General features: G+C 60.0%; 2 protein-coding genes across 3 annotated transcripts; one reads left to right on the top strand and one right to left on the bottom strand.

Annotated features, from left to right (window-relative positions):
* Positions 1–809: 809 nt before the first annotated feature.
* Glt6d1 (glycosyltransferase 6 domain containing 1) lies at positions 810–8,257 on the top strand. Its single transcript, XM_046465369.2, has 4 exons — positions 810–883; positions 4,496–4,543; positions 6,978–7,115; positions 7,531–8,257. Exons 1-4 carry the CDS (start codon positions 810–812, stop codon positions 8,195–8,197), a joined length of 927 nt encoding a protein of 308 aa, XP_046321325.1. The 3' UTR covers positions 8,198–8,257.
* Positions 8,258–8,554: 297 nt separating this feature from the next.
* On the bottom strand, positions 8,555–14,827 carry LOC124107419 (beta-lactoglobulin). Of its 2 annotated transcripts, XM_046465370.2 has the most exons (6): positions 14,542–14,827; positions 13,735–13,871; positions 12,610–12,683; positions 12,271–12,378; positions 11,786–11,881; positions 8,555–11,535 (listed from the first exon to the last, which is right to left on the bottom strand). In XM_046465370.2, the coding sequence occupies exons 1-6, from the start codon at positions 14,644–14,646 to the stop codon at positions 11,495–11,497; spliced, it is 561 nt and encodes a 186-aa protein (XP_046321326.2). In that variant the 5' UTR covers positions 14,647–14,827; the 3' UTR covers positions 8,555–11,494. The 2 variants fall into 2 exon arrangements, with proteins under 2 accessions (XP_046321326.2, XP_058441845.1); XM_058585862.1 differs by lacking the exon at positions 12,271–12,378.
* Between the last annotated feature and the right edge of the window lie 440 nt (positions 14,828–15,267).

Below are 15,267 nucleotides of genomic sequence, written 5' to 3' on the forward strand. Positions count from 1 at the left end.
AGAGTGGCCAGGGGAAACAGGATGGGAGCCACGTCTCGTCCAGTTTCCCAGTAGCCCTGTGACAAAGTGCTCGTCTTGCTTACCTTCGCAAGTGCAGGTGCCATGCATGCTGTCCCCACGGCAGTGTGTCACCAACATAGAGTGTCACCAATATCAAAACCTGTGAAGAGCTATTTCAGATCTTTGCTCTCAGGCTGGGTGTCTGCAAAGGCCAGTGTGCTCCCGCCTAGAGGCCCCCATCAGCTCAGAGCAGTCGCGTTTCAGGAGGTTATCAAATGAGTGTTCAGTGATGAAACAGAGAGGCTCCCCTTGGCCTTGAGACCCCCTCCCTGCACGACCCCCAGGGGGCTTTTCTGCAACACAAACCTGCAACACAAGCTGGGCCCCAGCCAGAGCACGGGCTCCATTTTGGGGGCTGGTGCCTTTGATTTAGATACCAGTCCCCACTACAGTCCTGTCTCGGACCACCATGGCCTCGGAAGCACCAGCTTACTGTCCCTAGGAGGACAAAGGAGTACAGGCCACTGGGGAAGGCACCTGCAGCTGAGGAGGTCCCCGGCTCCATCCCCGGGGTCTGCATTCCTCACGGCAGCCAGGGGGACATCAGGAGCACCCGCTCCTGGAGATGGGCAGGCACTGTCCGTAGAACTGGGGTGTCCCAGCTCCAGGCTCCCTCCCCGAGGCCGCACCCTCTGAAAGCGAGGCCCTAGGTGGTGTCCAGATGTCTGCCTGTTGACCTGTGGCTGGAGGTGACAGGGTGTGCTTCCTTGTGGGTTAAACCCTCCCTCCCTCCCTTTCCTTAGGAGGCAATGAATTCTAAGCGGAGAATGCTGTTTCTGATTTTGGTTCTTTTATCCCTGATGACGGCCAAGCACTACTTCAGGTAAAACCTGACGCCAAGTCTCCAAGAGCCCAGTGATGGGGGGGACTGCCCTGCCCTGTCAGAGGAGGTGGGCAGCACTGCTGCAGGCCCAGGAACATCAGGGGCCCATGGAGGGCAGGGTCCCTTAGGGTCAGGGATCAAAGCCTTGTGGGGTTGGTGGCAGCAGAAGGCCCAGAGTCCTCGAGGCCGTGGGCTCGTCTGACGCACCTGGAGGCGGAGGCTGGGAGTCAGCTCGGCTGAGACCACGTGGGCAGCAGAAGACCACGGAGCCACACGGCCCGAGACGAAGCCCCAAAGTCAGACGCACCGAGACAGGACCCTGGTCTGCCCTGTTCTGGGAGGATGCCAGGGCTTTCCCAGGTGACGAGGACGAGCTCCCGGGCAAGGGGCAAACGTGTGTGGGAGTCACTGAAGTGCCCCGTGACCGTCACCTTATGGCATAGCAAACCACAGACACAGACTTGAGGCACAGACCTGAGTGGTGACGAGGCCTGTAGCACGTGAGAGGAGGCAGGTGCCACCAGAGCCCCCTCTGCATGCGAGGACCTCAGGACCCGGCCTGCCAGCCCCGGAGGTGCCAGAACAGAGGCACAACCCTGTTCCCTGTGAGCCGTGGACACCTGGGTCAGTGCTGACTCTCTCCTGGGGACGCAGAAGCCCCGACAAGGCCTGGCCTGGGTTTGAATTCTTCTTCCTCCTCCCGACTTCTTCTTTTGGGTGCTGGGGTTGAACCCAGGGGTGCTGCACCACTGAGCCACGCCCCAGCCTTTCCAGGTTTTGAGACAGGGTCTCCCTAAGTTGCTGAGGCTGACCTTGAACTCACCATCCTCCTTCTGAGTTGCTGGGATTGGAGGTGTGAGCACTGTGCCCAGCTGGGCTGACACTCACCCAGAGCCATCTCCCCTGTGGTCCTGGCAGAAGCCCCCAGTAAAGAGCAGGTTCCCACTGCCCTGTGCCCTGCTGGCTCCTCGGCCACAGCGAGGAGGAGCCAGCGTTGGCTCCCTGTGGACGCTTGCGGCTGTTGATTGGGCGCCAGTTTACATGCCGGGCTCCAGCCCGGGAAGCGGGAAACCACAGTGTGTGCCCGCAGGGGTTTGCCAGACAGAGAAAAACAGACACGTGGTGGGGCAGTGCGTTTATATGGCAGGACACCAGTGCAGCTGAGAGGCCAGGAGGGCTCTTCTAGGTGGGTCACAAACCATCTCCAAGTTCCGACCACGTGTCTGATGTGTCCCAGGGGCACCTCTGCCAGCTGCCCTCGCTCCCTCTTGGAAATCTGAACCCCAGTCACCCTGTGCCACTCCCCACGTCCTCCTTAGGAGCAACACGGTGTTTCTGAGCACCTGTGGAGAGGGGAGTGGGGGGGACACAGAGAGAGATAGGGACAGACATAGGGAGGGAGAGAGAAGAGAGAGAGGGAGAGAGAGAGAGAGAGAGAGAGAGGGAGAGACAGAGGGACAGAGATAGAGAGGGAGGGGGAGAGAGAGACAGAGAGGGAGAAACAGAGATGGAGAGATGGAGAGGGAGAGAGACGGGCTGGGGCGGGGGGAGAAAGCCTTTGCCAACCCCGTGGAGGGCCTGCATCTGAGCTTGTAAAGGAGGGAGCCAGACATCTAAGAACGGGCATGAGAGCCATCCAGAGCTCACCCGACAGGACGTGCAGACAGAACACGAGAGTACAAAGACGCCCAGCGTTGTTTGTCATTGAAACCATGAGCTGCCACTGCTCGCCAGGCTCATTTCTAAAACCCTGAGGTCTGCACAGGACGGAGGCCCGGAGGCTCACAGCAGCAGCTGTCCAGGGGCTCACAGTGGAAGAGGGGGCCGGGGACTCGGCCATCCGCCCGGGAACTGGGCATCACGCCCGCATACGTGAGACGCTCAGGCATTAATCTGGTTAAGAAATGAATAAATACATGGAACTTCATTCTAGAAATTTAAAACTTCAAATTGCAAAAGGTCTTTGTTCAAATTCAAAGCTTGACTGTCTCCTGCCCCTGAAGAAGGAGACCCTGTGCTGGGTTGGTGGATTTGGGAACTAGAAGACGAGGGTGTCCAGTGGGGCCGAGGGGCCGGACCCCGTTAGCAGGGCACCCTCCCCCCACAAGCCCCTCCACACAGCAAGGTGACTCAGGACAGCAGCCATGACCTGCCGTGTTTGTTCAGCTGGAGGGAAAAGCTGCTGGTTCGGCTGACGTCTGTTAGGTCTGAGGACCTGGGGCTGGTCCCGGAGAGGACAGGGCGTGAGACGGCAGCGTAGGGTCGGCTTGCACAGGACGGCTGAGGGCAGCCTTCTGCAGCCCTGGGCAGCCTCCCTGAGGGGACAGGCAAGGGGAGGGAGCTTGCCTGCCCAGGGAGTGGCCTTGTGGCATTGGGAGCCCGGGGCTAGAGAGCTCTGAAGGGCCGCAGTGGCTTGGGGTCTTTCAGGTCAGGGCCGTTGGGACAGTGCAGCAGCATGAGCAGGTGTGACTGGATGTGTAACTAGCTTGCTGCCACCCTGCTGTGAGCCTGGGCTGCAGGGCCACCTCCACCACCAGGGTGACATCCACACCATGGTGGCTCAGCACCTCCAGCTGTCCCAGCACCAGGGTGGCGCTCGCTGCTCTGACAGGGTCCCTGTGGGATGGTGACTTTCTTCAGGGTGGGGAGCGCTCCTCCACCAGCATGTCTCCTACCTGGGACTGGAAGTCAGCAAGACCAGCACTGTGAAGGAGGTGGCCTTCATCAAGTTCCCTCCTGATGACATCTGGCCTGGACAACTGGATTCTGAGAGTGTGTGCTGGGAGGTCCAGCGCTGAGGACACTCAGATAATGTCTGAGGGAATGCGCTCTGAGGCCCAGAGCACTCTGGACGGTTGGTGCCGCTGCCCCTGACCTGCCCTGTTCTGCAGCAGCTTTCTACAAACTGCACCCCTCGTGTCTGCCACTCAGCACGGCCTTCAGCAGTTCAATGAGGCGGCCAGTGCTGTCTCAAACAGGCTCTGCAGGAACGACTGTCCCCATAGGCTGTGAGGGTCTGAGTGCGGCCCGGCCTGGCTGGGCTGAGCGGACTCGCTGGGCCAGGGGCGTGAAACATGCTTCCAGCTTGCGGTGCTTCAGCTAGCGGCATGCTCCAGGGGATGGGACTGCCGTGAGTCCAGAGCATCTGTGTCTAAGAGAGTCCGAGATCAGGTCTGCACCTCCCGACACCCCTCACCAACACAGGGCGCAGCCATGGGTTCTCAGGAGGAAATCAGCCAACTCCATGCCGGTCTGGATGCCCACGCTCTTACCTGGAATGTGATTCCAGAGTCCTCCAGACACAGGGCCTCCTGGCCACTCTGCCTCGGGTCACAGCCTCTTCTCCGGACACCACTTCCCTGGGCCAACTTGTTCCTCCAGACCCTGTGGAGACCTCTCTCCCACTGCCTCTGGACCCAGGTGTGGGTTGGTGTGCTGGGAAGGGGGGCCCCGGGGGCCAATCAGTGCTGAGGGTGTTCCCAAGGACAGGAGCCAGGGGCTGCAGATGTGGGTAGAGCTAGCTCCAAATAGCGTCTCCCCCGGGGGCTCAGCACGTAGGTGTTCCCTGAGCAAACTGCTTCTGTGATGACCTGCTTTCCCCTTTGTCCCCAGGAACTACGGCGTAGAAGAACCTCAGCTGTCAACCTGGTTTAAACCCAAGTAAGAACAAACATGTCCCTTTATGAAAACAGCCTGTCTCACTTGAAGGGACGGGTTCCTTCCTCCAATCCCCATGTTGTAGCGCCCTGGGTCCAGAGTGGTGCGCTGGTCTTTGAGGCTCTGGTGGGTACCCAGGTTCTGCTCACCAAGCCCCAGCATCAAGGTGAGGAGAGAGTGGACGCACTCTGTCCACTGGGCTCCGAGGTCCTGGCTTATCCGGGGGTGGCCAAGCTATGTGCAGCCAACCCAGGCCCCTTCACTCACGGACACTAGTGCTCAGAAGAGGGGACTCCCAGGCGGCCATGTGTGCCCACAGGTGCACAGTTCAGACGGACGGCAGGGCCTAGCCCACTGTCCCAGCTCAGGATTTGTTCCTGGAGATCAGGAAGTAGTTGGCTTCAACAGTCCCCGTCATGTCCCTGTGACAGAGGTGTGTCTGGTCCTTTAATATCAGTGACTTTTAGGTCAGAAGAGCGATAAGGGGGTGGGGGACAGGCTGAGTCTCGAGGGTCTGTTCAGGTTTCCCTGCTCACACCTGGAGGCACGATGCCAATGGTGGTGCTGCCCCGGGGGACCCCCTGGGGCCTTGTCCTGGTGGCTGCTGTGCCTCCTCTGGGGCTGGCCGAACGATTGAGCCGGACCCTGGGGCTCTGGGTAGCTCACAGGTGGGGGAGGTCCTCATAGTGGGTCAGTGGCTGACCGGTTCTTCCTTTTTGTTCACGATGATGTGTATTATTTGTGGGATAAATTTCTGAAATGGGGTTCTTAGATCAAAGGTCATAGACATCAGAACATTCGATGTAAAGGTAAAGTTGCTAATCGTCCCCTTTCATCTTCGTATTTACAGTGGATAAACTCACGTCTCATCCACTCTTACAGGTGGCAGAACTGCTTATTGAGCCCCTCAACTCAGTCTGCACTCCCGGGACTGTTGCGGGGTTTGAGGGCCTCTTTGTGTTTGGCTGGTCTCTTGTGCGTCCCTCTCTCACCTGGGTCTTTTAGGGGACCCCGGGTGGGCAGAGTGGGTTCAGGACAGCCTGCGCAGGTGTCTTGCACAGAGCCCACTCAGGCTGCCTGTCGGTCTGCTGGCTCTTTGAGACAGGGCTGCAGCCTTTCACGCCCCTGGCTGGGCATCTGTCCTTCCCCACCCTGCCTGTCTGTCCGTGTCCACCTCTGCAACACTCACTGGCCCAACTCCCGTCGCTGACCGTGTGGTCCTGGTGGGTTGACCTCCACTCTCCTTTCCCTATCATTTTATCTCACCTGTATGTGTTCTGAAGCATCCACATTTGAATCTTGGTCATAGCTTTTCAAAGGGGACCGTGCGTGTTGGTGGTCTTCTGGGTCTACCCCTTCCTTGGTGCCATGGGGCCAGGATTCACCCAAATTTTGCACATTGTTGCAGTTCTTTTTGACATCTGTGTAGTAGTCTGGCGTGGAAATGCCCCAGCAGATCCACCCTCTGTTCTGCTCCTGGGGGCTCGAATTGCTTTGCTCTTGGGATCTGTGCTGCCGTGAGCGTTGGCGTGCAGTGCCTCCTGGTCGAGAGCCTGGTGCGTTGTAACACTGTGGTAACAGATGTGAATGTCCCACCTAGGGCGCAGGGCATGGTACTTGATGTACTCTGGCTGCTTTAACAGAGTACCATTGACAGGGTGGCTTTAACAATAGCAAGTTGTCACAGTTCTGCAGGCTGAGTCCTGGGGAGCAGCACGGTCAGGTTCTGGTGAGGGCCCCCCGAGCATGCCCAACCCAGAACTTTTCAAAACCCCTCTGAGAACTCTTCCCACAGCTTTTCCTCTTAAACTCTTTGCTTTGTCCGCGCCGATTGCTACGGGCACAGGGTTGGTCTTGGGCTTTTGATGTGGGGTTTACATTAATTTTCAAATTTTGAGCCAGCCTGGCACATCTGAAATCCTGTTGTCATTTCTTCGTTATGGAAATCTAACCGTCTCCCCCGTTTCTGACTTGCCTTCCGACCTCACTGGCCCCTCGGCTGGCTTGGAGCAGGCGTGAGGATGTCCACTGGGCACGGGGGCGAGGCGGGGGCAGAGGCACGGTGCAGGAGGCTGCGGGCCCACTGTGAGCTGGCTTCGGTCTGTAATGGAGGGTTCTTGGTTGGGCTGCTTTTCCCCTCCAACTGCCCTTCTGCCACCAGAGCTGGAGGAAGTGGCCTCTGGACCTGGGAGGCAGGTGGGGGCTGAGGAGAGCTCGAGGCAGACACTGGCCCAGCAGTGTGAGCCTCGTGTTGACCGTCACCCTGGGGTGACGCACTTGACCTCTGTGGGCTCTGCACATGCTGGCAGGCAGGACACCCGTGCACGCCTCGGAGGGTCCTGCCAGGGCCAGGCCCTGTCTAGTGCCTAGGAGGGGCTGCATCAGCGGCCACCAGCCAGCATGGTGGCCCTGCCTAATTGTTCTGTGTATTGCCCAGGAAACGCTCGGACGTCACCACCACCACCGACTGGCTGGCCCCCATCTTGTGGGAAGGCACCTTCAGCACACAGGCCCTGGAGAAGTTCTACAGGAAGCGGAACCTCACCGTGGGCCTGGCTGTCTTTGCTAGAGGCAGGTAGGTGCCACCAACCTGTGCCCTTCTTGGGAAAAACTGAGGACACGCATCATGGACGTTCTGCCCCAGAGGGCAGCTTGTCCTTGCCATGCTGCTGCTTCCAGCCGACCTGTACAAGAACTTTGCTGTGGTCACTTTTCCACCTTGGCTGGGTCCGAGGGTCCACTTGGGAGGCCTTTGGCTAGCGTCCACTTAGCTCTGGCTCAGTGGTTCCAAAATTCCAAGGCACGTCAGCCCCGGGGCTCACTACTTCCTGGCCCTCTGACTGACCCAGTGGAGCTGCAGCCCCGCCTTCTCTCCCGGGGGATGATGGGCTCTTTGGCATCAGGCGGCCTTTGGTGGCCTCTGTTCCCCAGAGAACAAGATCTGACCTGTAGTGGGAAGGGACACAGGCTTCTTGCTCCGTGTGTCCCAGGTTTGCTGATGAGTACCTGGAGCTGTTCTTGCAGTCGGCCAACAAGTACTTCATGCCCGGCCACAGGGTGGTCTTCTACATCATGACCAACAACTACGTCAAGCGGCCCAGCATGGAGCTCCGTCCACTCTGCACCTTCCAGTTGCTTCTGATGGAGGAGGAGCAGTGGTGGTCGGACATCGACCTCATTCGCATGAAGGTCCTGGGGGAGCACATCGTGGCGCACATCCTGGAGGAGGCCGACTTCCTCTTCAGCATGACGGCCGACCTGATCTTCCAGGACGACTTTGGGGTGGAGACGCTGGGCACCTCCGTGGCGCAGCTCCATGCCTGGTGGTACTTCAGGAACACCCGGAATTACCCTTACGAGAGGCGGCCTCAGTCCTCGGCCTACATCCCTTTCGGACAGGGAGACTTCTTCTACAGCGGCTCCATCATTGGGGGCACACCCCAGAGAGTCCTGGACTTCATCAGGGACTACATGGAGGGCGTCATCCACGACCTGAAAATCGGGCTCAACAGCACCTTCGAAAGGCACCTCAACAAGTTCTTCTTCCTCCACAAGCCCACCAAGCTGCTGTCCCCCGAATACGGCTGGGACCCCACGTTCAACGCCCCGCCCCAGATCCACTACGTCAAGGTGGCGCTGCACCCCGAGAGGAGCTGAGGGGGCTCCATGCCCTCAGGACAGGAGGGAGTCCCCGCGGTCACACTCGCAGGACGCCAAACCTCCCCATTTATAGATTCAAAACGTACCCCCCTCCAGAGGGCTCTTCCTCCTCACGATTGCGACTCCTCTGACTCGGTTGATCTGGGATGAAGAGTGAGGGTGTGCTGAGTGTTCGTTCACGGAGGCTGCCGTCTGGTGGTGTGGACAACGTGAACATGCTTTTGACACAGAACGATTTTATTTTCTTTTAATGAAGGAACACTCCAGTTCAGAAAAAGTCTGTTTGCAAATCAGAAAAGTGTTATTAAATAAACGTAAAAAAAAATCTGTTTATTCTCCCAGCATGTGGCACGAGCTTGGTGTTGGATGCAGGAAGGTCGTGGCCAGTCTGTCCTGCAGGTGAAGGTCCTAGGTGGCTGGAGGCGGGCTCTCTGGCAACACAGAGAGGTGGTAAGCCGCGGGTTTAAAGCTGGCCCTTTGCCTCTGTTCCTGAGGAGCTGTTTGCTGACTACCTGCTTAAGCCTCTCGGTCAGAGGTGGCCAGGATGGTAGTGTCCTCGGCAGCCCGGAGGGTTTTAAGGAGATGAGCCCTGCAGGCTCAGGGGGCCACTGCTCTCTGGCAGGCTTTGGGCCCCTACGCAGGGGTGCACCCTGAGTGCTACGGGCTGAGGAGTGGTCCCCTTGCCTCTCATTTTGGAAGCCTGAGCCCTGGTTTCTGAGAACATGACGGGGCATTTACAGAGGTCATTAGGTCAAGATGAAGCCCATAGGGTGGACCCGACTCCAGTGCAACAGGAGTGAGCTCATCAGAAGAGGAAATCAGGACTGGGACCCATGCAGACGGATGACCAGTGAGGCCCAGCCCAGGAGAGGCCTTGGAGGGGCAACCTGCGGCTCCAGGCCCTGGACTTGAGCCTCCAGTGCTGGGAGGGGGCCTCCCGCCCACCTTTGCCCAGGTGCCTGGCAGCCTAGTGAACCGGGGGGGTGTTCTGGAGCTGGCGGTGACCGTGCTGCTGACACCGCAGGGCAGATGAGGGCCGAGCGCTGTGGCTGGAGGAGCTGCGGCCTTCAGGGTCAGACCCGGGGCTGTAACCCGCGGTCACTCCTGTCTCCTCCCTGCCCGGCCCTCTGGCACTCCAGGGCCAGGCTTGGCTCCGCTCAGCCGTCTGCTCTGAGTGATTTCCCCCTTGCATTCAGTGTCTCCACAGATGCCAGGAGTGAGGAGGGAGAAGGACCCTGGCCACAGCCCTGTCCAGGGCCGTCTGTCGCTGCCCTGGGTCTGACCTGGCAGGCAGGGGGACTGCCCTGAGCAGGGGCTCTGCCAAGGTGGCGTCGAGGCAGGGAGGGTTATGGAGAGGAGCTCAAAATGCCCACGTACAAGCAGCGGAGCCAGCATCAAGGCAGACCAAGCCCTTGGTTCACCTGGGGACAGAGGTCAGCTGGCCAGTGGGTGGGCTTCTGGGGCCACGCTCAGGTCTGCTGAGGAGTCCAGGGAGGCCTGCCAAGCCCTGTTCTTACTCGAGGGCCGCCCTTCCCGCACAGTGGGCATCACTGAATCTGTCTAGAAATGTCCCTGTCTTATTTGGTGGACAATGAGGTGTCTTCTGCTGGGTGACTCAGAGCCCGGCCCCCTCTCTTCACATTGCACTCGGCAGCTCTGGGTTCCGCGAGTGTGCAGATAGCCCCGTTTGGGGTCTTTTGCTCATTTTTCGAACTCCCATTTGAATCAGGGAGTAGCTTTGATATATATTTATCTGTGTGATGGGAATTCATTGTCAATTTCGTGGCAAATATTAGTGACACTTTTTTTGTATTTCAGTTCTGCAGGTGATAACTGATATGCGGGGATCCAAAGGCTCCGTAGGTCCCTCTTTTCCCTTGGGGTTTCTTTCTGTCCTACCTGTTGGCACCTCGGTCCCCAAGTATAGGGAGGACAGAAATTTCTAGGTTTCTTCTTTTAAAGAATGGGTCAGGAGTTGAGTTAACCTCTGCCCTTCCTGTGCCCCCAGAGGTCTCCCTGCTGCCGTCAGCTCCTTTATTCAATGCAGGTGCCATTAGGGTGGGCCATTTTGTCACCCGTGCTGTAGGGACGTGTGTTTGTCTGCTGACCTTGGGCCTCGCCGTCTTTCTTCCTGCCCTACGCTCCTGCCACGTGACTTCCCCCTGTGGTTACGTCCCAGAGGCAGACCATTTCGATGCTTTTCTTTTTAAACATTTCTAAACTTGTATTCTTTCATGTAAATTTTAGATCTGGGTTTTTTTTCGGGCAAACGTCCCCCTGGAGCGCCACCTCGGTGGCTGGCATGTGGAGGCCAACTTGAGCTGGGGGACCTGTAGGACCCCGAGGAGCGTGGGCATTTATTCTGTTGACCCTGTTGGGCGGTGCGCCTGCTGAGTACGCCTCTGTCACCCAGCCGCACCCCAGCCCCGGGCGTCTCTCTGAGTCCAGAATAAGGATATCTTTATTTCCACAGAAAGTCTGCACCTTCTTGGGTTATCACATTTCCAGGGCTGCTGGTTATGGGGAAGCGGCTCTGTTCTGTCGGTCCATTTTGTCACCGTGTCACCAGCTTTTGAGTCACCCCTGGCAAAACCCTCCTCGTGGTGGTTCAGTGTTTTAGGTCATGCTTATTTCACTCTGGTGGAGCGTGGGGACAGCTGGCCAGGCGGGGCTCCTGGTAGGCTTTGCAGAGGTGTCTTCTGGGCTGGGCACCTGCCAGGCCTGTCTAGGTGGGTGTCAAGGACTCTGACCTGGTTTCCCCGGAGCCTGCCCAGCTGGAGCAGAGGTGGGCACGCACTGTAGGGCCCTTGGCTCTGAGCCGGGCGTCCACTGCCTCAGTGACCCATCCGCACATCCCCTGGCAGCCCCAGCTGGCTCCCAGGGGGGAGTGTGGTTAGAGTCGTGGTCACTCTCCAGAGTGGCCCAGGGCAGACCCAGGTGGGCCAGGTCAGGGGCAGGAGCGCCTGAGATGAACCTCCTGGGGTTGCCTTGTGACGCACACCACGGGGTGACACTGCCAGCCTGGGCCGGCGTGAGGACCTTGGCAATCTGCTCCTTCAGGTGTTTCTGCGGAGGTGGGGACGTGGGGCCACACGCCCCTCCCACTCTTTCAGGTGCAGGCCAGGCTGGGAGATGCTATGGGTCCCTATGTGGTCAGTTGGCAGGTGGCCCTGTGACCCACAGGGAGGGGGGAGAGGACAGACTGCAGGGGCTTCAGGCTCTTGGGCAAGTCCCTGGCCAGAAGACAGGGGAGCTGGGGTCAGTGCAGAGGGATGGAGGCCCAGGCAGGAAGGCTCAGGGAGTGGACTCCCCTGGGCCTGGGCTGGGGCACTGTCCTGTGGAGGGACAGAGAAAAAGGCCTTCATTTGGTCACTCTGAAATTGCTCAGGTAATGAACCAATCACAGGACCGGCCTCTTGTCCCCCGCTCCCACCCCCACCGGCCGTGCCTCCCCTCCCGTGTGGCCCGTGGACTGAGTGAGACCCGACAGGTGAAGCACCTGCCCGCGTCAGCTGTGGTCTTCAGCTGTTGTGGTGAGGGGGGCTGCGGCCAGGCAGTGGCTGGGAGGAGCTGGATGCCGCTTACCGGCCACATTGAAGACCGGGGCGCTCTGCAGGCGGAATTTCTCCACGTACTCCCAGTACTTCCCCAGCCACGCGGGGTCCTCGAGCATTCTTCTCGCTGAAATCACAGGGCTGTGGTCAGGGCCAAGGCCCAGGGCCGCATCTTCTCCATGCCCTCCTCTGGGGTGAACAACAGGGAGGCTGAGCCTGGGCGGCGGGTGCAAGCCCTGGGCCTCAGCCCTCTGATGCTGCAGCTGAGATGCAGGGCACACACTGGGGCTGGTCCACTGTGGGGCCGCCTGCCCTGCCTCCACCAGGCCCGGCCTGTCCCCTTCCCTGGACTGTTGCAGTGGCCCCTGCCCTGAATCCCCTGAAAGCAGCCCAGGGCAGAGCCGCCCAGGGCTCCTTGAAGGAGTGGGCCCGATGCAGACCCCAGAGGGCCTCCCGCTTCCCCTCTGGTGATCTGGGCGACATGCTGGCCAGCATTGGAGAGAGCCGGCCACTTACCCAGCAGTGCCCATAGGCTGGTAACCTCGACGTCCTCAAAGCGTACGTAAAGAATGAGGTTGCTGTAGTCGGAGCTGACGAAGCAGATGTGCATGCTGCCCCCCGCGACTGGGGACCCCAGGCAGCTGAGGCACCACACCTCTCCTCCTCCCCGGCCCCCGGCCCCTCCCACGGGCAGCACAGGGCCGGCTCCAGAGGACGCCCCGCTTCCTTTCAGCTCGCGCTCTTCCCCACCCCCCAAAGCCCACAGCCTCCTGGTGTCAGGGCAGAATGGAGCGTCGGGGGCCCTGCTCACCCCTCCCCACTCAGTGAGGGCCAGACCCCAGGCTGGGTACTCACAGGAGCCTTGGTACTGGCCTGGCAGCCCAGCTGGGTGGAGGGTGACGTTCATTCCTCTACACACCCCTTCTCCCCTGGGAAAAAACGTCACCCTCTTATGGCTCCCAGTTACCTGTCTCAGGGGGACATTGGGGAGCCCTGTGCTGGGAGTGCTGGTGTCCCCATGCTCTTGGCCCCTTGGGCTTGGGGCAGTCTGGCACTGGTACCTGCATCAGGGTCAGGCATCTGGGGGAGGAGGATGGGGCCACGGTGCCCAGAGTGGAGCTGAGGGGCCCTGGGCAAGAGTGAGGGAGTGGGGTGGCCTGTTGCTGGGCGGACCCAAGCTTCCTGAAGGGGTTGGACTCATTAGCCCCAGGTTCTGAGCTCTGGGTCTTGGGGTCAGGGACCTGTCTGCGCTGTTCCTGTTTGTCCAGCTCCGTGTGTGGACAAGCCCCACCCCCTCGGCCCTTGCCCCAGGGGCTCCAGATCCGCGGGCAGGGTCAGGGCATGTGCTTATGGACCCGTGTCCCCCGGGCCACCGTGCGTCTGTGTCTAGAACAGGCCATCAGCTAGACAGTGGTCTTTTCTCCTAGGCTGGGTGCAGGCTGGCACAGTCCTCGTGGGGTTAGTGCTGAGCAGAAGTGGCCCTGGGCAGTGCTCCTCCGTGAGGCTTCTTGGGAATAATTAGCCACTTCACTTATTCATTGATAATTAATATTTGAGACAGTCTCAGCTGGTTCAGGCTGACCTTGAACTGCCAGCTCCTGCCTCAGCCTCTGCAGTGGCAGGGATTCCAGGCATGTGCCATGTGCCGGGCAAGTCGGCTGCTTCAGATGGCTGGAGACAGAGGTCTGCCCCCTGGGCTAGCGACGGTCTCCAGGCTGGAGCTGAACATCACAGCCGGCTATGCCCTGGGCCCAACTGCCGCTATGCCCTGGGCCCAACTGCCGGGCCTGGCCATGGCCTGGGCCTACGGGTTTAGGGGTCTGTCCCTCCTGCTGGCCCCTCTCTTGGAGTGTGAGGGCTTGCCCCTCTCAGGGAAGGGACCCCAGCCCAGCTCACTGTCATGTGTCTCCCTGGTTTGGGCCTCTGGTGCTGTCCTTGGGGGCCTGGGCCTGAGAAGGAAGATGTAGGGCCCACGCTTACATCCAGAACAGCACCAGTGCCAGGTCCCCACCCTCTCTGGTCCAGATGGAGTGGAGAGCAAGCCTCAGCGGGTCAGTTGGCAAGACCAGGTCTGTGTGGCTGGTGGCCAGCTGCATGGTGAACCAGCGTCCCTCCATCTGTGGGAATGTGGGCACAGGGACAGGCAAGGCTGGCTAGTCCCCTGTCCAGGATCAGTTTAGCCTGGCCAGCAGGTGGGCAGGGACTCCCAGGGCGGGTATTGGCCACGGTTCCACTGGGGGCATGTTGGTGGACTTCCTCGGGGTCAAGTGTGGTTTCCCTTCTTGAAAACATTTAGCTTGCTCTTGACTCTCAGGCGCTCTGCCTCTCTGACCTGATTCCTGACTCCTGCTGCTCCCTTCCACGTCCACTCCCAAGTCTGACCCAAGCTGTCTCCTCTGCGAGTCCAGGGAGGGCAGGCAGGAGAAGGGTCTGTCCTGCAGCTGCTCTGACTGCCCCTCCTAGCCTGGATCCTGAGTTCCCACGCCTGACTGTGGGTGCTGAGACCCCAGAATGGGTGGGCAGGGACAGACAAGGACTCTCTCTGCTCCCTGGTGTCATCCAGTGGGGGACTCCTCAACCCAGCAGGCTGTGGGGACCTCTCTTGGCTTCTGTCTCTTGGGAGAAGACAGGAAGACCTTGAGGTTCATGCTCCTGGGTCCACCAGAGCTCCTGCAGCACAGGCTGGGCCGAACCCCAACCCCTGCCTCTGGCCTGAGCACCTCCTCGATGTGACGCTGTCCAGTCCCTGTCCTGGTACCGTCTGAGGGCTGGGCCCACGATACCTACCTTTTGTGCGTCAAAGCCGGGCTGCACTGGCACCTCTTCCAGAGTCCCCTGGGTGCTGGCCAGGCCCAGGCCGAGAGCCAGCAGCAGCAGCCCTCTCTCCAGCATCCTGGTGCCAGGTCCTGGGAGCCGCTCTGGCAAACTCCCCTGCTCTGCGAACGTCCTCCAGCAGCCACTTGTCCCCAACAGCTGCCTCACCAGCTCTGGGTCCTCCCAGCCCTGAGCATCCCAGTCCTCCCCCAGGACTGACGCAGCCTCCTAGCCCCCACCCGCCTGTGTCTGGGATGTGAGGATGTGGCCTGGTTGTCAGGCCAGCCTAGCCACCTGCGGGCCTGCCCTGGGAACCTGGGGGTGGGCCTCCTGCCCAGGGAGGCCGAGGAGGACACGGGAGGATAAGACGTGTCTGCCTCGCCCACAGGCCCAGCTCCTCCTCCCAGGCCTGTGAGCAGGCCTGCAAGGACCACTCGTGTCCCCACTCACCTGCACCCACTTAGTTCCTGCCTGTGGGGGGATTGAAGGGGGTGGCACAGAAGGCCCTCAGATGGCACTGGGCCTGGGCACCAAGCCAGGGCTGGTGCTTATTTGTTCTGTTATGAACACTATGAATCAGCCGCCTCTCTCCACCCCAAGCCACCCCGCACCGTGTGTCCAGGATGGTGTGGGCTGCCCACTTTCGGGGGTCCACCTTTGCCTTAAGGATTCCGTGCCTACCCCCTGGCCCAGCCCTCC

This window comes from Marmota monax, unplaced genomic scaffold (assembly GCF_021218885.2).
Source record: "Marmota monax isolate L192 unplaced genomic scaffold, Marmota_monax_Labrador192_F-V1.1 WCK01_AAM20220418_F8-fsc00167, whole genome shotgun sequence".
Taxonomy (NCBI): Eukaryota; Metazoa; Chordata; class Mammalia; order Rodentia; family Sciuridae; genus Marmota; species Marmota monax.